This window comes from Melanerpes formicivorus, unplaced genomic scaffold (assembly GCF_026170545.1).
Source record: "Melanerpes formicivorus ecotype bairdi unplaced genomic scaffold, bMelFor1.0.p_v2 SCAF_5, whole genome shotgun sequence".
Lineage (NCBI taxonomy): Eukaryota > Metazoa > Chordata > Aves > Piciformes > Picidae > Melanerpes > Melanerpes formicivorus.
In genome coordinates, this window is record NW_027142357.1 from 17996019 (window position 1) to 18014365 (window position 18347).

The 18347-nt window shown below is 42.2% G+C and overlaps 1 protein-coding gene across 2 annotated transcripts in view; it reads left to right on the forward strand.

The window, feature by feature from the left end:
* Nucleotides 1-241: 241 nt before the first annotated feature.
* The window catches only part of PDE11A (phosphodiesterase 11A), a 133787-nt gene continuing 115681 nt past the window's right edge, over nt 242-18347 (forward strand). For both annotated transcript variants that reach the window (XM_068138509.1, XM_068138510.1), the window contains exons 1-2: nt 242-1415; nt 17454-17612. In XM_068138509.1, the coding sequence (XP_067994610.1) occupies nt 630-1415; nt 17454-17612 (945 nt within the window). In that variant the 5' untranslated portion in view covers nt 242-629. The remainder of the gene's footprint in view (nt 1416-17453; nt 17613-18347) is intronic.

Genomic DNA, 18347 nt, shown 5'->3' on the forward strand with positions numbered 1-18347 from the left:
GGCGACCCCGCACCTCGCTGGCCCGCCCTCACCCCACGGAGGCTGCTGAGGTGGTGGGCGGCAGCGTCTCCACCCGCATCAGGGCTGGCTAGCTCTCCTTCCTCCCGCTTCTCCCCCCCCCCCCCCCCCCAGCTCGGCTAACGCTCCCTCCCCCCGCCCTCCTCTCCCTCCTTAGTGGTCCGCCGGCTGGGTTACGCAGAAGCAGCCGCCAGCACTGACAGCACTTGGCAGAGAGGGTTTGCCCAAGCGCTCCCTGAGCATCTCCAGAGGCGCAGCGGCAGCGCCTGCCGGGCTCACCGGGGAGTCGGCACAGAACCGGGGACCGAGGCTGGAACCAGGAATAGGCTGAGAGCCGGGGAGCTGAAAAATACCTAGAACAAGACGAATACTACTACTAATAATAAAAAGTGGTGGGCAAGAAAAGGAGGTCGTGGGGGAAGCAGGGGAAGAGTCGAAGGCACGACCCCCGAGGAGGGGCCGGGCACGGGGCAGGAGCAGGCCCTTGCCGGGACTCCCGGCAGTCCTCCGCACCTCAGGGGAGCCGTTGGGGCGGTGCCAGCACGGGGCGGCGGCGGGGCATGGCTGCCGCGGGGGCTCCCGCGGCCTGAGCCACCCCCGCCGCCCGTACCATGGCGGCCGCCACCGGCGGCCTCGACGTGGCGGCGGTGGAAAGTTTCCTAGAGAGGCACCCAGAGCTGGTGGAGAAGTGGCTGAAAAGGAAGAATTCGCTCCCTAAAGCGCCTGCAGCCCCTGCCGCTGGCCCGTCGGAGGAGCGGCAGAGTAGCGGCGCCTTCGGCGGCGGCTGGGGCAGCGCAGGCAGCCCCGGCGGCGCGGGGCTGCAGAGGCGACCCTCCCAGAAGGAGCTGCGGAAGAGCTTCGCCCGTTCCAAGGCCATTCATGTCAACCTCACCTACGACGAGCATGTGCACGCCCGGGCGCAGGAGCCGCTGAGCAGCGTGCGGCGGCGTGCCCTGCTGCGGAAGGCCAGCTCTTTGCCCCCCACCACCGCGCACATCCTCAGCGCCCTGCTGGAGTCCCGCGTCAGCTTGCCTCAGTACCCCCCCACCGCCCTGGACTACAAGCGCTACCTCAAGGAACACAACGAGCGTCAGTTCTTCCTGGAGCTGGTCAAAGATATCTCCAACGACTTGGACCTCACCAGCCTCAGCTACAAGATCCTCATCTTCGTCTGCCTCATGGTGGACGCTGACCGGGGCTCCCTCTTCCTCGTGGAGGGCGCCGCCACTGGCAAGAAGAGCCTAGTCTCCAAGTTCTTCGACGTGCACGCCGGCACCCCGCTGCTGCCCTGCGGCTCCACCGAGAACAGCAACGAGGTGCAGGTGCCGTGGGGCAAGGGCATCATAGGCTACGTGGCAGAACACGGAGAGACGGTGAACATACCCGACGCCTACCAGGTAGGAGCGGGGCAATCTCCCGCACTCTGCTGCCCTCGTCTCTCTCCCGGACAGCAGCGGCGGAGGCGCCTGCAGAGAAGCCTTGTGCCTCTCTGCCGCCCTGTCGCACTCGGGGTGTCTGTTCCCGCCTCCCTAAGCCTCTCACCCCGGGGTATTCCTGCCGAAGGATCCCCGCAGCTGTCACCGTCGGGTTGCCGGAGGTGTGCTTGGCTCAGCTGCCGACGAGGCAGGAGGGGACTCTCCCGAAGGCGGGGAGAAAGCCCCTTTCCTGTGTGGCAGACGGGGCTAAATGGCCATAAAATGAGTACAGCAGTGCTTCTGGGTTTCTGAAGAGCGGCAGGCGGCTTCATGCGCTTTCAAAAAGTATTTTTTAATCAGCCGAGAAAGAGTTTTAAAACAACTTCGTGACAGTCCCAATGATAATGTTCTTAAATATCTGTCTGACTTAATGTTCCTTGTCTGCTCGCTGCTGGAATAATCTCATTGGTTTCAAAAGAACATATATTTTCACTTTTGTATATGCCCACTCAGCCCACATGGCATGTGCTTTCAAACCTATCCATGAGTGAGGTAACCAGTCCTGTTACTCTCCTGTGGGGAGTTTCCCCACCTTTTACTTTTATAGAAGCTTCAGAGTGAATTGTGAAAATGTAGTCGTGGCTCCATGGCAAAAATTCCCTTTGACCTCAGCACAGATAGACGTGCCTTCACCTGCTTGTGTTAGTGCAAAACGGGGCTTTCAGTTTACTATCTTGAAATTTACCTCTCTCAGTCCTAGGGGCTATCGCTAGTGTTTATTTGCGTGAGACACTATCAGCAATTTGAGGTTCTTAAGAAAATTAAGAACCAGAGTGACAGTTTTCCTGAATTAGGAACTTGGAAAGCTTTAAAAAGGTGGGAGATGTATAGCTTTAAGAATTTTAATAATAACCATTGCTGAATATCTAATTTTGCTCTACAGTACCAACAAAAATAATAAATATTTTTTAAAAATATGATGCTTTATAAAATTAAACCATACAAGAAGGAAACCTAAAAATTAGAACTGGGCTTTTTTTTCTTTTTTTCTTTTTTTTTTTTTTTTTTTTGTCTGAAATGCTGACGAGTCAAGGTAAATGTATTTTGGTCTGAATATTTATTTGTCAAGCAGTGAAAAATACTAAGCACTTCACAAATCTAGGCTTACAGATGTTCCTAAACCACAGAGTTCAAAGGCAATGAACAGAGCTTGGTAAAAATTCTGTAATACTCATACTAAAATGATCAAGTGTTGGATTACCTTGGAAAAAAATGCAAGCTTGCTTTCTTCCATTATTTTTTCCTTTTCTCCATTATACACTTTCTCTGACCATCTGGGTTTTGTTTTGTTTTTAATTACTTTCACTTTTAAAACTGTACTCTTCCTAAAGAGTACAGTTGGGGATCAAGCAGAGGATGTACTTCTCTCAGTAGTCTCAAGTGGCCTAAACAGATAAAGGATAACTGAGTTTGGCTGGGAGAGAGCTTGTTCTCTGCTTTTTACACTGGACAGCTCCAGCCCCTTGTTTTTTGGAAATGAGAATGCTAGTGCCTCTGGAAATGAGAATGCTAGTACCTCTGGAAAGGTAGAGTGTTTTCTAGTCCTACCAGCCTGTATTATTTTTTTCTTCAGTGTTTGTTCACATTGTGTTCACTTCCCTGTGAAAAAGTCCAGCTACTTTAAACAGTTTATTGTCTGTTTCATTTGCAGAGAAAAGTGAAAAAACCAACCAATGTCCAGTAATATTTATATTATACTTTTTGGCTGTTATGGAAAATCAATTAAAACATTATAAATAATGCAATTCATTGTATATTTAAGATGTACAAACATTAGTTGCAGTAGAAGGGAAACTTCTAAGCCGAGCTCATCCTGTAGTTGTATCAACTCTAACTGTTCTGCTTTAAGTGGAGTTCTGATTAACTCTGGTGCAAAAGAAATGTTAGACCTTGTAACTTTAATGAAAGTTTTGTTTGATAATAAAAAAAGGGGATCTGCTTTCTGTCATATTTATGAGTCAGTTCAGTTTATCTTTTCTTATCTGGCACATGTATATTATGTCATTAAAAGAGGACCTTTCTAAGTAGTACAAAGAGCCCTATGGAACCTAGAGTACAGGTGTATAAAGAAGCAACAGCTGTTCCATTCTAGATCGTTGTAGTACTCACAATACAGTAGTTTAAAAATTAATAAATATGATACAGTTTTTGTCAGCAGTACCATTGGTGATGGGAGTATTTAATCAACCATCAGGTTTTAAAAACAGCACCACCACGAAACTTTGTCAGGCTGATACATGGAGTTAGAGAGAAGATTGACAGCACAGCACCATTTTGTCCATTGAAGATGGTGTTCACATTGATGCTACTCATTCAGTAAGAAAAGGCCTTGTAATTAGGTCAGAGGAACACTTCTACACTAATGTAAATGTTTATATGCTTGGGTTTTTTAAATTAACAAACTTGTTTAAAAAGAGGTAAAGATATTTCCATATCATCAGTCAGCTAGTCGACAGTATTGGCAAATTGGTTTTGTTATCATCCAACTATTTTTATTTTCTCAGAGTCTGATCAAATACTAGTTGGAATTCTACCATCAAATAAGAATTGGTTTGCCTGCTTATCTTATGGGCTACTATTAACATTAAACTTCAGCACAAGCAACTCTATATTAAAATCCCATCATGTTCTGTGATGTTCTTTACATGGGCAGTCACCTATACCAGTACCCAGAGTGACTGGCTTGGGAAATCATAGAATCATAGAATGGTTTGGGTTGGAAGGGGCTTCCAAAGGTCATATAGTCCAAGCCCCCTGCAATGAGGTTGCTCAGAGCCTTGTTGAGCTTCACCTTGAAGAGCTTCAGGGATGGGCCCTCAACTACTTCCCTGGGCAACCTGTTCCAGTGTTCCACCAACCTCATAGTAAAGAACTTGTTCTTAACATCCAGTGTAGAATCATAGAATCAATAAGGTTGGAAGAGACCTCAAAGATCATCAAGTCCAACCTGTCACCCAAAACCTCATGACTACTAAACCATGGCACCAAGTGCCATGTCCAGTCCCCTCTTGAACACCTCCAGGGATGGTGACTCCACCACCTCCCTGGGCAGCCTATTCCAATGGCTAACAACTCAGTGAAGAACTTTCTCCTCACCTCATGCCTAAACTTACCCTGGCACAGCTTGAGACTGTGTCCTCTTGTTCTGGTGCTGGTTGCCTGGGAGAAGAGACCAACCTCCTCCTGGCCACAACCACCCTTCAGGTAGTTGTAGAGGGCAATGAGGTCTCCCCTGAGCCTCCTCTCCTCCAGGCTAAACAATCCCAGCTCCCTCAGCCTCTCCTCATAGGACTTGTGCTTCTCCGATTTAAACCCATTGTCCCTCATCCTATCACCACAGGCCTTTGTAAATAGTCCATCTCCAGCCTTCTTTTAGCCCCTGTGTTATGTATTGATGACTGTGTAATAATAATTTATTTTAATAGCAAACAATAATTATATTACATCTCAAGGTAATCTGATTTATGAAGGTCAGCAGTGACTGAACAACATTTTTGGAGGCTCACAGCATCTGAAAATTTGACAAATACTTAGCTCATGGAAAGGTTTAGGTGAGTGTTACATGACTGATTCAAAAGTTGTGTGACTTCCTTAAGGACATTAGCAGTTATTTATTACATTGCCAAGTCACATGATGAAAGTCAGTTTATAATTGTAACAGGTTGTAAAATATATGATATGAATGTCTTTCCCTTTGTTAATGTTAGGAAGCATTTCTGACTGTTTATGTGAATACTACATTGTATCTTGAGCAAGCGTTGGAGGAATTCAGTCATACTGGCAAGGAAATTTGGGACCTAAATGTCCACAAAGGTTTCTTTTTACATAGCACAGACACTGCTTTTGCATCATATATGAAGACTGTTAAGTATCTTGTAAGTATACAGGTAGAGAGGTCATTAAAACTTTATCAGCAGTTCTTAGGAGTTGTTTAAAAATTAAAGGGATTTTCCTATTTAAAGCTAAGGATTTTTTCATGTCATCCATTCTCATAGGTCTTCTATGATGTTTAGCCGAAATTACTGATAGTTTCAATTTTGTTCCATCTTTCAGATCAGTATTTATATAGTTTAAAAAAAAATCACAACTAACGTTTGGTTCTTGTTATACCTCTAGCTGTGCAGAAGCTGGAAGGTAACTTAATAGCATTCTAAGCTAACTAGTGAAAGAAAAATACCTTACTCTTTAGAATAGTAAATATATATCAGAAAGTGGTGAAAAAATATCTTGTGCCATTTGTGAGTATCAGTTGCATAAAATTTCTGTATATCTTATATTAAATCTGGAATTTAAGAAGTAGCTTTAAAATATGGAATCAAAAAAAGGCTTACTACATGGATGTTTTAAGAAAGTAAGGAACAAAGAGGAGAGAAATACTAACCTGAGTTGTGGGGTTTTGTAAGTTGGACAAAGTGCCACAAAATATGATGAGGAATATTTTTTCAGTGCAGCTCAAGTCTTTAAAGAAAACTTAACTACATTCCTGGAACTAAAATTGGTCAAAACAAGAAACAAATGCAGGTCTCTGTTCTGGATGGTCTTTCAATCTTGGGGCAAGTGTAATGCAGCTAATGCACACAACCTTTTACAGTAAATTTTAGCATCATTGAGCAACTAGATAAAGATATCAGCTAGGGGGCACCTGTGGAACTCCTGCATGAGATGGGCTGTTGTAGAAGATTTCAAATGGGTGGGAGCCAGGTTTCATTACACAGGGTAGCTGTTTGTTATCATCAATATTAACAGTGTCTCTCTTTCAATTTAAGAGAACAGTTAAAGCATTAAAACCCCAGGGCCTGGGAGATTCAGTTCTGTAAATGGGAAGCACTTAGGCACTGTTCTATTCAGCAGCGCTCAAGCAGCAGCACCAACAACAGCCATATTCACTTCCGTTCTGACACTTAAAAAGGACAGAGGTTGCTCTCTAAAGGGCAGAGGGCATGAAACCCATCAAGTAGAATAAAGATTTCTTTTTTTTTAATTCCATGTAATACAGAAATGTGAGTTTAAACAATTTTTGGTGCGCATTAAACATGACTAGGAAGTACCATGGGGAAAGCAAGTGATAATTACAACAGTAAAGAACTAGACTTCCACACAAGGACACTCCACCCCATCATGCAAAATTTAGGAAAACTTGAAATTTTAAGTACAAGTCAGTAAATTGGTGAAGGGGTTTTGTAATTATCTTCTAATCTGCAGCACAGCAAAGGTGAACACATCCTTGATGTTACAGTGGCACTGGCCTGGCAGAGATGGATCTCCACATAGTAGGCAGCACCTTCCTGTATCTCCATAGTGGAAAGTCCTTGGGGCAGCCGCTGAGGAGATCTTCTCACATGAATACCTCCCTCTATAAGTCTTCTTCTCAGGGAACAGTTTCTGACTGACAATGTAAAATGTCCTGAGGTCTTCCTGGATCAGACTACCACTGCTCTCACTTTGGAGATGTCTGCCAGGAGCAGGAGTGGGGGCCAGGGATGCATAGAAGGGCATGTGTCCAAAGCCACCTGAAGACTCAAACACAGTTTTGTGTCTTTATGCTGTTGCTCAGGTGGCTCACCGGGACAGACAGTAGCATCCAATAGAAGTTTGTTTCAAAGGAAAACCACAACAAACTTATGTGATGGGTCTGGGTAATGTCCCACAAAGGAAACATTTCTGGTCCATTCTGTTGATCAGCTCAGACTATGAAGCATCAGATATGATTATACTAATTAGCTTGCCTGCAAACTTCCTAGTACTTATAAAGTTAGTTACTCTAGTTTAAGAAAGATTATCAAGTAATGTTTCACTACCCATAAGTAGACAACATGCATTGTTACATATGTCCATTATCTATCTAATAAATGAAAAGGTGGTCAGAAAACAGTGGCCAGGAAATTACATTAATGATATAACATACAACCACCAAACTAAACAAAAAGTCCCCAGTCACTGAAAAAGCAACAAAACCCAACAAAAGAAGCAAACAAAAACACCAACCTCCAAAACCTCTGGTATTGCATCACTGCAGATGAATACCATTTTTGTTTGGTTTGTTGTTTGTTTGTTGTTTGGGTTTTATTACCCCCAAAGTGAGCTACTTTTTTTAGTGCAAAGTATATGTGAATCTATTTGGTTTTAAATCTGGTAATTAAGAACTTTTGAGGGTCAAAGTTCCCTACTCTATTCCTTCATTCCCAAAATAATTCTCGGTAAGAGTTGACTGAGCTGTTTCGCACATTCTTATCTGCTTTATTACTTTTGTGTTGTAAGAAATATTGCTGTCACCTTATATATAATCACAGTAAAACTGGACTGTGTGCTTATCTCCTTGGGAAAATTAGGTTTGAGATACAGGTGAGTGATGCTAGTTTGTTCTACTGCTGCCTTTGTCTCTGGCACTCTAGGGACTTTTAGCAATCCTTACATGGAAGTCTCTTCAGAGATTGTTTTATTGCTTGTTTTTTACCTGATAATTTATTCTATAGAATATTTTCCTTCTAACTACTGCATTTGTTTATTACCTGGGTTTTGTTTCCTGTTTATGCACAATGTAATTTATACCATATGTGATTTTTTAAAGAGAAGAGTATCTTGAGCAGACTGGATGTTTTCACTTTATTTTTATTTAGCTGTTTTTTGATGTCATGCCTTGAATCTAGGTAACTTGCTGTCTTTTTCATTGCTCTGTTTTCTGTAAAAATTCGTGTACTGTATACCACAGAAAGCATGATTAAAAATTTAAATAGGTCTCTTCCAAATTCAGGATTTTTTACTTCTGTGAATATAGAGGCTCCTACAGATGGCGTCCTATAAAGTCAATTAAAAAGTGCACAAAATCAAATTTGTCCATCCCATGCAGTTTGGTAGTACACTAATACTGAGATGAACAGTGGTATCAAACATGTTACCTAACTCAATCAGTAATTGAAATACAGTATATTCAAAGAAATTCTACTGCAAGTTTCTTGGGGTATTTTTGCCCTGAGCCCTTCCTAAGAAACACACAATCAAACAAAACCCAACAAAACCCCCAAAACCTTATGCAGTGAACTGTAAAATATAGTAGACCAGGACTGTTAATTGACCAGGTCTTCTGTTCCATGTGATTAAAAAGCAGTGTTTCATATAATTACAAAAAAAATGGAAATGGCTTTTTCTTGTAGAAGTCAGCTTTGTCTGAGTCACATAGTCCATTTCATGAGATTAAATACTTTCTCCTTAGATGCTAGAGAAGGAAAATAGTGTCTTAGTGTCTTTGTCACAAAGACTTAATTCCTGGAAATATATTACGGCAGACTTCATTCTCCATTACATTTACTCCTATCTAACTTGTTTAGGATTATACTGTTTCTATTCAAAATCGTGCTAATATTGCTCACATAAATTATACTAACTTTGATAAGGGTATGAAAGGACAGATTTCCTTTCCAAGGACAAAGAACTATCCTATATTTTAAAAAAATCAAACTGAAAAACAGGACATGATAAACATTCCCCAAACCCTCAAAACAACAAACCTTGTACCTTTATTAACAACATTTGGTTAGTCAACACTGAAATGCAGCTGGTGAAACTTTTGGTCATAAATTAAAACTGGTTTAATTTTCAACATAAACTATTTTATTGCTTCAGATATCTTGAGAAAAGAAGAAATGTGGAATAGTGCATGTCCTTATATTTTTTTGAGAAGAGATTTTTTTTTTTTAGTTGGAAATGTGTGAATTCTTTCAGTGAGTTATAGAAATGGAGACTCTTTAGTGAGGTTTTTGCTCTCCTTCCTGGTCAGCGTGGATATTTTTATTTTTAATTTTTTTTTAGGCCATATTTGAGTGTAGCTGTTCAGGTTTAATTGTGATCAGTGATTGTTAGTTAGTAACCTCAGGTTCCTGGTCAATTTGCTATTGATATCAAAGAGGATTGGGCCATAATGGATTTTGCTCTCGTTTGCCACATCTATCAATAATACATCTGATCTGACCATTTTTTTCAGCCCTTTCTCAATATCTCTATAACTCTTATAATAAGATTTATAGACTCACTTTAGGAACACAGAGGTCAATCTGCAGGACTTGGCATTTAGGAGATAGGCATTATTTAGTTAGGTCCTGAATCAAACTGCCTGATGTCTCAGATATATCAAGGTATCTTGAGTATCGTATGAAATCAGAGCTTGTAGGCATGGTCAATATTTTGAGTTTTCATCTGATACGATGAAGCTAGGGGATCTAGAAAAGGGAATTTGAATATAGGATCATAGGCTTATAGAATGGTTTGGGTTGGAAGGGACATCCAAAGGCCATCTAGTTCAACCCCCTCTGCAGTAAGCAGGGACATCCTCCACTAGATCAGATTGCCCATAAGCCTGTCAAGCCTCACCTTGAAAATCTCCAGGGATGGGGCCCCAACTCCCTCCCTGTGCAACCTGATCTGGTGTTCCACCACCCTCATGGTAAAGAACCTGTTTGTAACATCCAACCTAAATCTAGTTTGAAGCCATTGCCCCTCGTCCCAGCACTACAGGCCTTTGTAAACAGACTCTCTCCGTCCTTCTTATAGGCCCCCTTCAGGAACTGAAAGTGCCCTGCAGTGCCCTGATCATTTTTGTGACCCTCCTCTGGACCTTCTCCATCAGGTCCATGTCCTTCCTATATTGAGGGCTCCAGACCTGGGTTCAGTGCTCCAGGCGAGGTCTCACCAGAGCAAAGTTCACTTCTCTGGATCTGCTGGCCACACATCTTTTGATGCAGCCCATGGGCTGCAAGTGCACATAGTCTGCTCCTGTCCAGCTTCTCGTCCATCAGCACCCCCAAGTCTTTTTCTGCATGGCTGTTTTCTGTCATCCCCCAGTCTCTGTTGATAGGGAGGATTATTCTGGCCCAGGTGCGGAACCCTGCACTTGCTCTTGTTGAACCTCATGAGGTTCACCTGGGCCCACCTCTCCACCTTGTCCAGGTCCCTCTGGATGACATCCCATCCCTCTGGCATATTGACAGCTTGGTGTCATCTGCAAATTTGCTGATGGTGCACTCGATCCCACTGTCTGTATCATATACACAGTATATATACCAGGTGACAGATAAGAATTCATGCTGCTCACAACTGCTGTTCCAGATTCTAACACTTCTGATCTTTATGTTCTTGAGTATTCTCAGACTGCACTTTTAATGTTGTCCTCACAGTTACAGGAACTAGAAATTTAGTTTTTTTTTTTTTTTCTTATAATGGAAGTTGAGATTCTGATAGTATTACATGATTCCAGAACCCTAGGGAAAAAAAACCCAAACTATCTGTACCTTAATCAGGTCTTGTATAGAATAAAATCATGAAGATGTTTGTCTGTTCTCATTTATTGACAATATTTAAATATGTCCAAAAAGAACTGGGTCTGCAGTGTCATTGTGCAGCAGCTGGATTGATGAATCAAACTTGCTGTCTTCTGTCTCCTTACTTGATTGAATATCACATTTTATAGGGTAGTATTTCCCCGAAGAAGAATTTACAATCAATAAATCACTTGAGACAAGGATAAGATTTATCCTACAGAATAACTATTCCTTGTTGACATTTTTGAAATTCCAGTTAAAAGTGCCTGAGTCTTCACATTTTTAATGTTTCTGGCATCTAGAAATTTCATTATAAAGAATTTAAGCAGTAAAACCAGCTGTGTTTGGTTTTAGTAATGTTTTACACAGAGGGTGGAAGATTTTAATTGTAACTATTGAGTGTTTGTGCATAAAAATATTGCTGATGCAGTTACAGTGGTGGTGAAGTCTCTCTCTTAAAAGTGTCTTGTACCAGGTTTGTCCCTAACTTCTGAACTGAAGTCTTGATTGTGAAAGAAACTTTTAAGTAAGTGATACATTGATACCACCACTGATACTTGTCACTACCTAGGAGCCTCGTGCAGGTGAGAACCTGGTTGTGCTGCAGGCTGTTCTAACATGGGATATTACAGTTTGTGTCTCCAAATGTTTGCTTTCTGACAGAGGCTTCTGATTTAACAGCTTTGTTATCAGCTGCTAAACAGGCCTCCTTGCTCAGGGTTTATTATCCTGTGAGGAGAGGCAGAAGTAAATTTTGTACAAGCTTCTCAGCCATCACAGTTCACATGTGAACATTGAAATTATTATTGATTCTGTTAAACCCAGCAAAACCAGTCTGTTAGATCTTCCCACACACCTCCTATTATGACAATAAGTGATGGAAAAAGGTGGGGTCTGGATTAAGCATTTGGGACATAATGCCGGCCATCCAACCATGCAGGATTCTTATGAGCATGTTACATGGGTAACAATATTAATGTTACTAGAAACAGTATTTTATTTTTTTCACTTATGTAAACTTTCCTTGTCCCTTTCCCAATGCCACTTAAATAAAATCCCTGCCTGCTTTTCCACAAAAAGTCACAGATTAAGTTTCACTTCACGTCTTGACAGTTTTCAATTTTTATCAAGTTCTTATTGAGGTTATCCTCCAAAAATCTCTATTTTTTCCAGTTAAATGCATTAATTTCTCTGCACTATGCCTACTGTACCTTTAGTCTCTGTTTCAGAGATGTAATACCATTCCGCAAAAGGCAGTCCAGTTCTGTAGTATAGTGGATAACCTGATACCAGATAACAGGGAGACCAAAATATGTTGTTGTATCTCTGAACTGCATGCTTCTGGGACTGAGCTGTCTGATTGTTCCAGGATCTTTGTGCTTCCACACAGAGAAGCAGTTCAGCAGGAATGAGTTGTACTTGAAAAAAGACCAAACCAAACCCAACACCCAAACCAAAACCAACTAACCAAAAAACACCTTCCCCAAAGATAAACAAAACAACCACTTTTCAGATTGCTAATCCCTTCTATATGTAATACATAACATCCATTAAGGTACACAGGATCTGTAGCTCATAATTAAATCTGTTGCTAACACTGTTAGCCATACTGTATATATCCAATTCAGACAGGTTGGGAAATCCCTGCCCTGGGCCCTGTGCTCTTTAACATCTTTATTGATGATCTGGATGAGGGCATTGAGTCCATCATCAGTAAATTTGCGGACAACACCAAGCTGGGGGCAGGAGTTGATCTGCTGGAGGGTAGAGAGGCTTTGCAGAGGGACCTTGACAGGCTGGACAGATGGGCAGAATCCAACGGCATGAGATTGAACACATCCAAGTGCCGGGTTCTGCACATTGGCCACAACAACCCCATGCAGTGCTACAGGCTGGGGTCAGAGTGGCTGGAGAGCGGCCAGGCAGAGAGGGAACTGAGGGTGTTGGTTGATGCTAGGCTGAACATGAGCCTGCAGTGTGCCCAGGCGGCCAGGAGGGCCAATGGCATCCTGGCCTGCATCAAGAACAGTATGGCCAGCAGGAGCAGGGAGGTCATTCTGCCCCTGTACACTGCACTGGTTAGGCCACACCTCGAGTACTGTGTCCAGTTCTGGGCTCCTTAGTTTAGGAAGGATGTTGACTTGCTGGACCGTGTCCAGAGAAGGGCAACAAAGTTGGTGAGGGGTTTGGAACACAAGCCCTATGAGGAGAGACTGAGGGAGCTGGGGTTGCTTAGCCTGGAGAAGAGGAGACTCTCCTCTCCTCTCCTCTCCTCTCCTCTCCTCTCCTCTCCTCTCCTCTCCTCTCCTCTCCTCTCCTCTCCTCTCCTCTCCTCTCCTCTCCTCTCCTCTCCTCTCCTCTCCTCTCCTCTCCTCTCCTCTCCTCTCCTCTCCTCTCCTCTCCTCTCCTCTCCTCTCCTCTCCTCTCCTCTCCTCTCCTCTCCTCTCCTCTCCTCTCCTCTCCTCTCCTCTCCTCTCCTCTCCTCTCCTCTCCTCTCCTCTCCTCTCCTCTCCTCTCCTCTCCTCTCCTCTCCTCTCCTCTCCTCTCCTCTCCTCTCCTCTCCTCTCCTCTCCTCTCCTCTCCTCTCCTCTCCTCTCCTCTCCTCTCCTCTCCTCTCCTCTCCTCTCCTCTCCTCTCCTCTCCTCTCCTCTCCTCTCCTCTCCTCTCCTCTCCTCTCCTCTCCTCTCCTCTCCTCTCCTCTCCTCTCCTCTCCTCTCCTCTCCTCTCCTCTCCTCTCCCCTCCCCTCCCCTCCCCTCCCCTCCCCTCCCCTCCCCTCCCCTCCCCTCCCCTCCCCTCCTCTCCTGTCAAACAGCACTTTGTATATTAATCTTGAGACCTGCTGAAAAGGCAGTGACTACATATGTACGCCATGACATTGTAAATTGCATTTGGACTAAAATACCCACTATAGTGAACTTTGTTACCTAAATGAAAGAAACGTGAATACATTTTCCTAAGTTTTACCCCAGATCTCTGTTTTGTCTTAGAACAATGTATCTCTTTAAATTGAGTATATTCAGATAACTTGTAGCTTGCTTCTGGTCTGTCCAGCAGCTGCTCTTTTCCAGTTAAACTCCTCCATGAAGCTTTACTTCTTTTTCAAAATCCCACAAGATGTAAATCAATAACAACATTACTAGTTAAGGTAGATTATTTCAGTGTTTCCCCATGCACTCTGTTTTGCTGTGAACAAAATTAGCAGAGTCTTGTGGGTTGAGTTGAATGTGTTGCTGATATTCAGTACCATGCTTCTGTCATGCCAGCTTCAAAATTAAAGTTCTGGCTGGAGCAAAGTGTCATGGGGCTTGAAGTTGATATACAATTGTTTCGAAACACATGGAAAGATCACAAGATTGGGCAACTCTGGGTACTCAATGCCATCATTAAAAAACATTCATCGTGGAAGTTCTAGTTCTCCTAGTGAAGTTCTTAGGCACAAATAATTCAAGGAAATGTCATCAGACCCTTATCAAAGACTGCATATTATTAATCTGACCTTGATGGAAACAAAGACTGATTAGCAGACCCATTTGGGGTGTTAGAACAACTTCCAATGAGGTTAGAATTAAACTAGTACAAAAATAAATAATATAATAATAAAGGAAAAGAACAAAGAACTTGGTATTCTGTGGCAGAAGTGCACTATAAACCATATATGAATACCACAGTTGGTATTAATTCCTTGTGGTTGAAAGGTATGAAAACTAAAACGAAATAATAAAATAGCCAAGTATATATGTTAATCTTTATGATAAGTGAGTGCAGAGCATTTCTATATCATAGTTTCATAGTTTCATAGTTTCATTCAGGGTTGGAAGGGACCACAAGGATCATCTAGTTCCAACCCCCCTGCCATGGGCAGGGACACCCCACACTAGATCAGGCTGGACAGAGCCTCATCCAGCCTGCTCTTAAACACCCCCAGGGACGGGGCCTCGACCACCTCCCTGGACAACCCATTCCAGGGTTTCACCACACTCATGGTGAAGAACCTCCTCCTCACATCCAGCCTGAATCTCCCCACCTCCAGCTTCATTCCATTCCCCCTAGTCCTATCACTACCTGATATCCTGAGAAGTCCTTCCCCTGCCTTCCTGTAGGCCCCCTTCAGATACTGGAAGGCGACAATTAGGTCACCTCGGAGCCTTCTCTTCTGCAGACTGTACAGCCCCAACTCCTTCAGTCTGTCCTCATAGGAGAGGTGCTCCAGCCCTCTGATCATCCTCGTGGCCCTTCTCTGGACACGTTCCAGCACCTCCACATCCCTCTTGTAATAGGGGCTCCAGAACTGGACACAGTACTCCAGGTGGGGTCTCACCAGGGCTGAGTAGAGGGGGAGGATCACCTCCCTCGACCTGCTAGCCACACTTCTCCTGATGCAGCCCAGGATCTGATTGGCTTTGCGGGCTGCAAGTGCACACTGAGAGCTCATGTTGAGCTTTTTGTCCACTAGAACAGTCTATATCTACAGCATCTGCAGTTTATAACAGGGAAATAAAAATATGGGAAATAAATTGCTAGGGGAAAAAAAATCTGACAATTTCTAGTATCAGTAAAGATTTAATTGCAATCAAACCTCTATATGGATAGTTTTTTATCATCTTAGATGAACATGGACATTATTTCACAGCCAATACTGTCTAAACTTTTTAAAAGAAAACTTGTACTTATTTTTCTTGAACAGCTCAGTTCCCTTGTGTTAGGGGAGTTGGAACTGGCTCTAACTATTGTCTGCAGCATAAATGCTAACTTCACCCTGGAGAAACTCAGCTGCTGCCAGTAAATAGCAGCAATTCCATCCCTGGCTGACAGAAGAGCTGTTGAAGAGTATTCTCTACAAAGATGCTGTTAGCACTATCTCTTCTGAACTTTGCACCTTCCTATGAGTCACTTTGTGATCTGCAGTTTGAGTTGTAGTGTTCCGGAGAATGGATTTCTGTACATCTCCAAATAAAAAAAATGACCAATACTTTCCCTTCAGCTCAGGTTCTTTTGGGTTTTGTAAATCTGTATTGAAAGTCATTTTCTCCCAAAATCTGAATTTTCTTCTCAGTGATTTGCTTAATACAAATTTAAATGTATTTAAGAAGGAAGTTATAAGAAAATATTTTTAATACCTATTTTGATCAATTCTGTTTGTATTCACAGTAATCTTTCTCTAGAAGTAACTAGCCGTGTGTATTCTGCAGAGCAAATGTTTGCAAATCCTAACAATATACTGCTTGAGTCATGATTCCAGATAATATATATGCTGAGAACTACATTGGCCGTGGGAGGATGCTTTTTCTTTTTTTTTTTTTTTAAAGTAGAGACATTCTTGTACTTTATTTCCCAGAGAGAGGTGAGGGTTTGTTGTATTTATCTTTAAAATAATAAATAAATAAACCCATTGGAATACTGGCCCATTAAACCAGTCTTGTTTGATGTACTAAATTTAAAGTGCCACATACAGATATGGGGCCAGAAAGAGGCCCCATCTACTTGACAGAGAAATCATGAGCATCTACAGAACACAGGTATGAACTGACAGCATGGCCTAGCATAAGCATGTGTGTGTGATCACACTGGATATCAGGCTTTGCTGGATGTCATTCAGTAGAAGTGTTCTATGAAGTGATGGTATTACTTTTCCGAAACAGGGATGAAATTTAATTTGATCCCAAAATGTAATGTTTGTCACCTTATGTGTATTTTTTGCACTGCTTTTGAAGGTGGCGGTTTATCATCTTGTACAATGGACTGCATTCTGAAATTTCTGCAAGTATTAAAGCTTACTAAGATATGTGTTCAACAATGATTTAGTTGGGTGTTACTGTTATGAGACAGTCTCAATTAATTTCTTTTCTTGTTTCAGAGTTTATGAAGTGTGAGTATAGCAAACTGACAAGCGTGCATTTAAAGTATCGCAACATTATATAGTGTTTCTGTCTGAAATTGATTCTTCCTGGTATTTCTAGTTATAAGGTGATGTAAGCAGTGAAGAACAAGTACAGATCAGTAGAGCGACTTCTATGTGAGCACACTTCACCAATCAGATTAAAGTGGCATAAATTTCTAAAAACCAGAGAAAGATCTAGGACAAATAAATAGTGTCATACTGGTATACTCCCTATTTTACACTGAAGTCCTAATTCTGTGACTCTCCGTGCTGTATGCAGCTATTGGACACCCTTGCTCTGGAGTAAATATCTTGAGTTCCCAGCCAGGGATAATCTAGAAATTAGTACGTAGCAGATTTGTGTGGGTTATCCTTCTTCTTTGTGTTCCCAATTAAGGTGGCACAGCAATCCTTGCTGCTTGTTTTCCTTTCGCACAACTCCAGCAGCTAAATGCTTCACACGCGCACACAATGAAAGTACACTGTCTGGTGAACTGCAAACAGCTTTCATTAGGGTGTGCTAAGTGAGATATAAATGTGGGACTTCAGTGAATAAAACTATGCAATCATAAACCTTGTACTGATCCTCCAAGAAAAGTATTTTTCTTAGTATCTTAACTGTGGAGAACCAGCTAATAATGGATTGGTAACAGAGAAGCGAAAACATAACGCTACTGAAAATACTATATAAGACATTGATAAAATACTTTGCCTGAAGAAAGCTTAGATATATGGCATGCCTGTTAATGCTTCCTTATTTTCTTTTGAAGGATCGCCGCTTTAATGATGAGATTGACAAACTGACTGGATATAAGACAAAGTCACTCTTGTGCATGCCCATAAGAAACAGCGATGGAGAGATTATTGGCGTTGCCCAAGCAATAAATAAGACTCCTGGAGGTGCCCCTTTTTCTGATGATGATGAAAAAGTAAGATTGCCTTTGCTTTTGTATTTTTTAACATTTCTTTTGTAACTCAGTAGACTTTTCTGAAAATACTTAATCCAGATGCATGGCACAGCACTTGAGTTTGTGATAGTTTTCAAGAAGTGCTATCTGTTCTGTAAATGTGTTAGATCTTGTGGCTGAAACTTCAACTTAATGGACTCTAAATCTTATTTACACTTTCTTCACACAGTAGATCTTAATAAAAAGGTTTTTGTTTTTGAAAATTTACCTTTAGGAGTAAGTTCATGGAGGAAAAACTATTCCCAAGACACTCTTAAGCTTGCTGAGTTTAAAAATTACCATCTTCTTTCAGTGCTTTCCATGGAATAAATGCCTGTAGCAGATGTGAAAGAATCTTTATTTGAGAAGAGATTATGCATATGCAACTTTTGCTATTCTGAAATACAGAAGACTTGTAAATACCCATGAAAGGACAAAGAGGGCAGGAAGGGGACACTAGTTTTGTATATGGGACACTGGTTTTGTATATGTAGTGAAATTTGGAGAGTAAAGTGAGCTCAGAAGTCAGGAGAACAGACAGAGTCACAAGGAGGGAACTTGAATTCAAGAAAGTGCAGAAAATAGGAATTGATGCTGTTAAAGGCAGGCACATGTAGCTGACCATGAAGAGAAAATGCACACGAAGCCAAAAGATGACTGGGGAAGAGAGAGGGCAGCAGGCTCCCAGAACAGCAACTCTGCTTGCTCAGGAGAGAG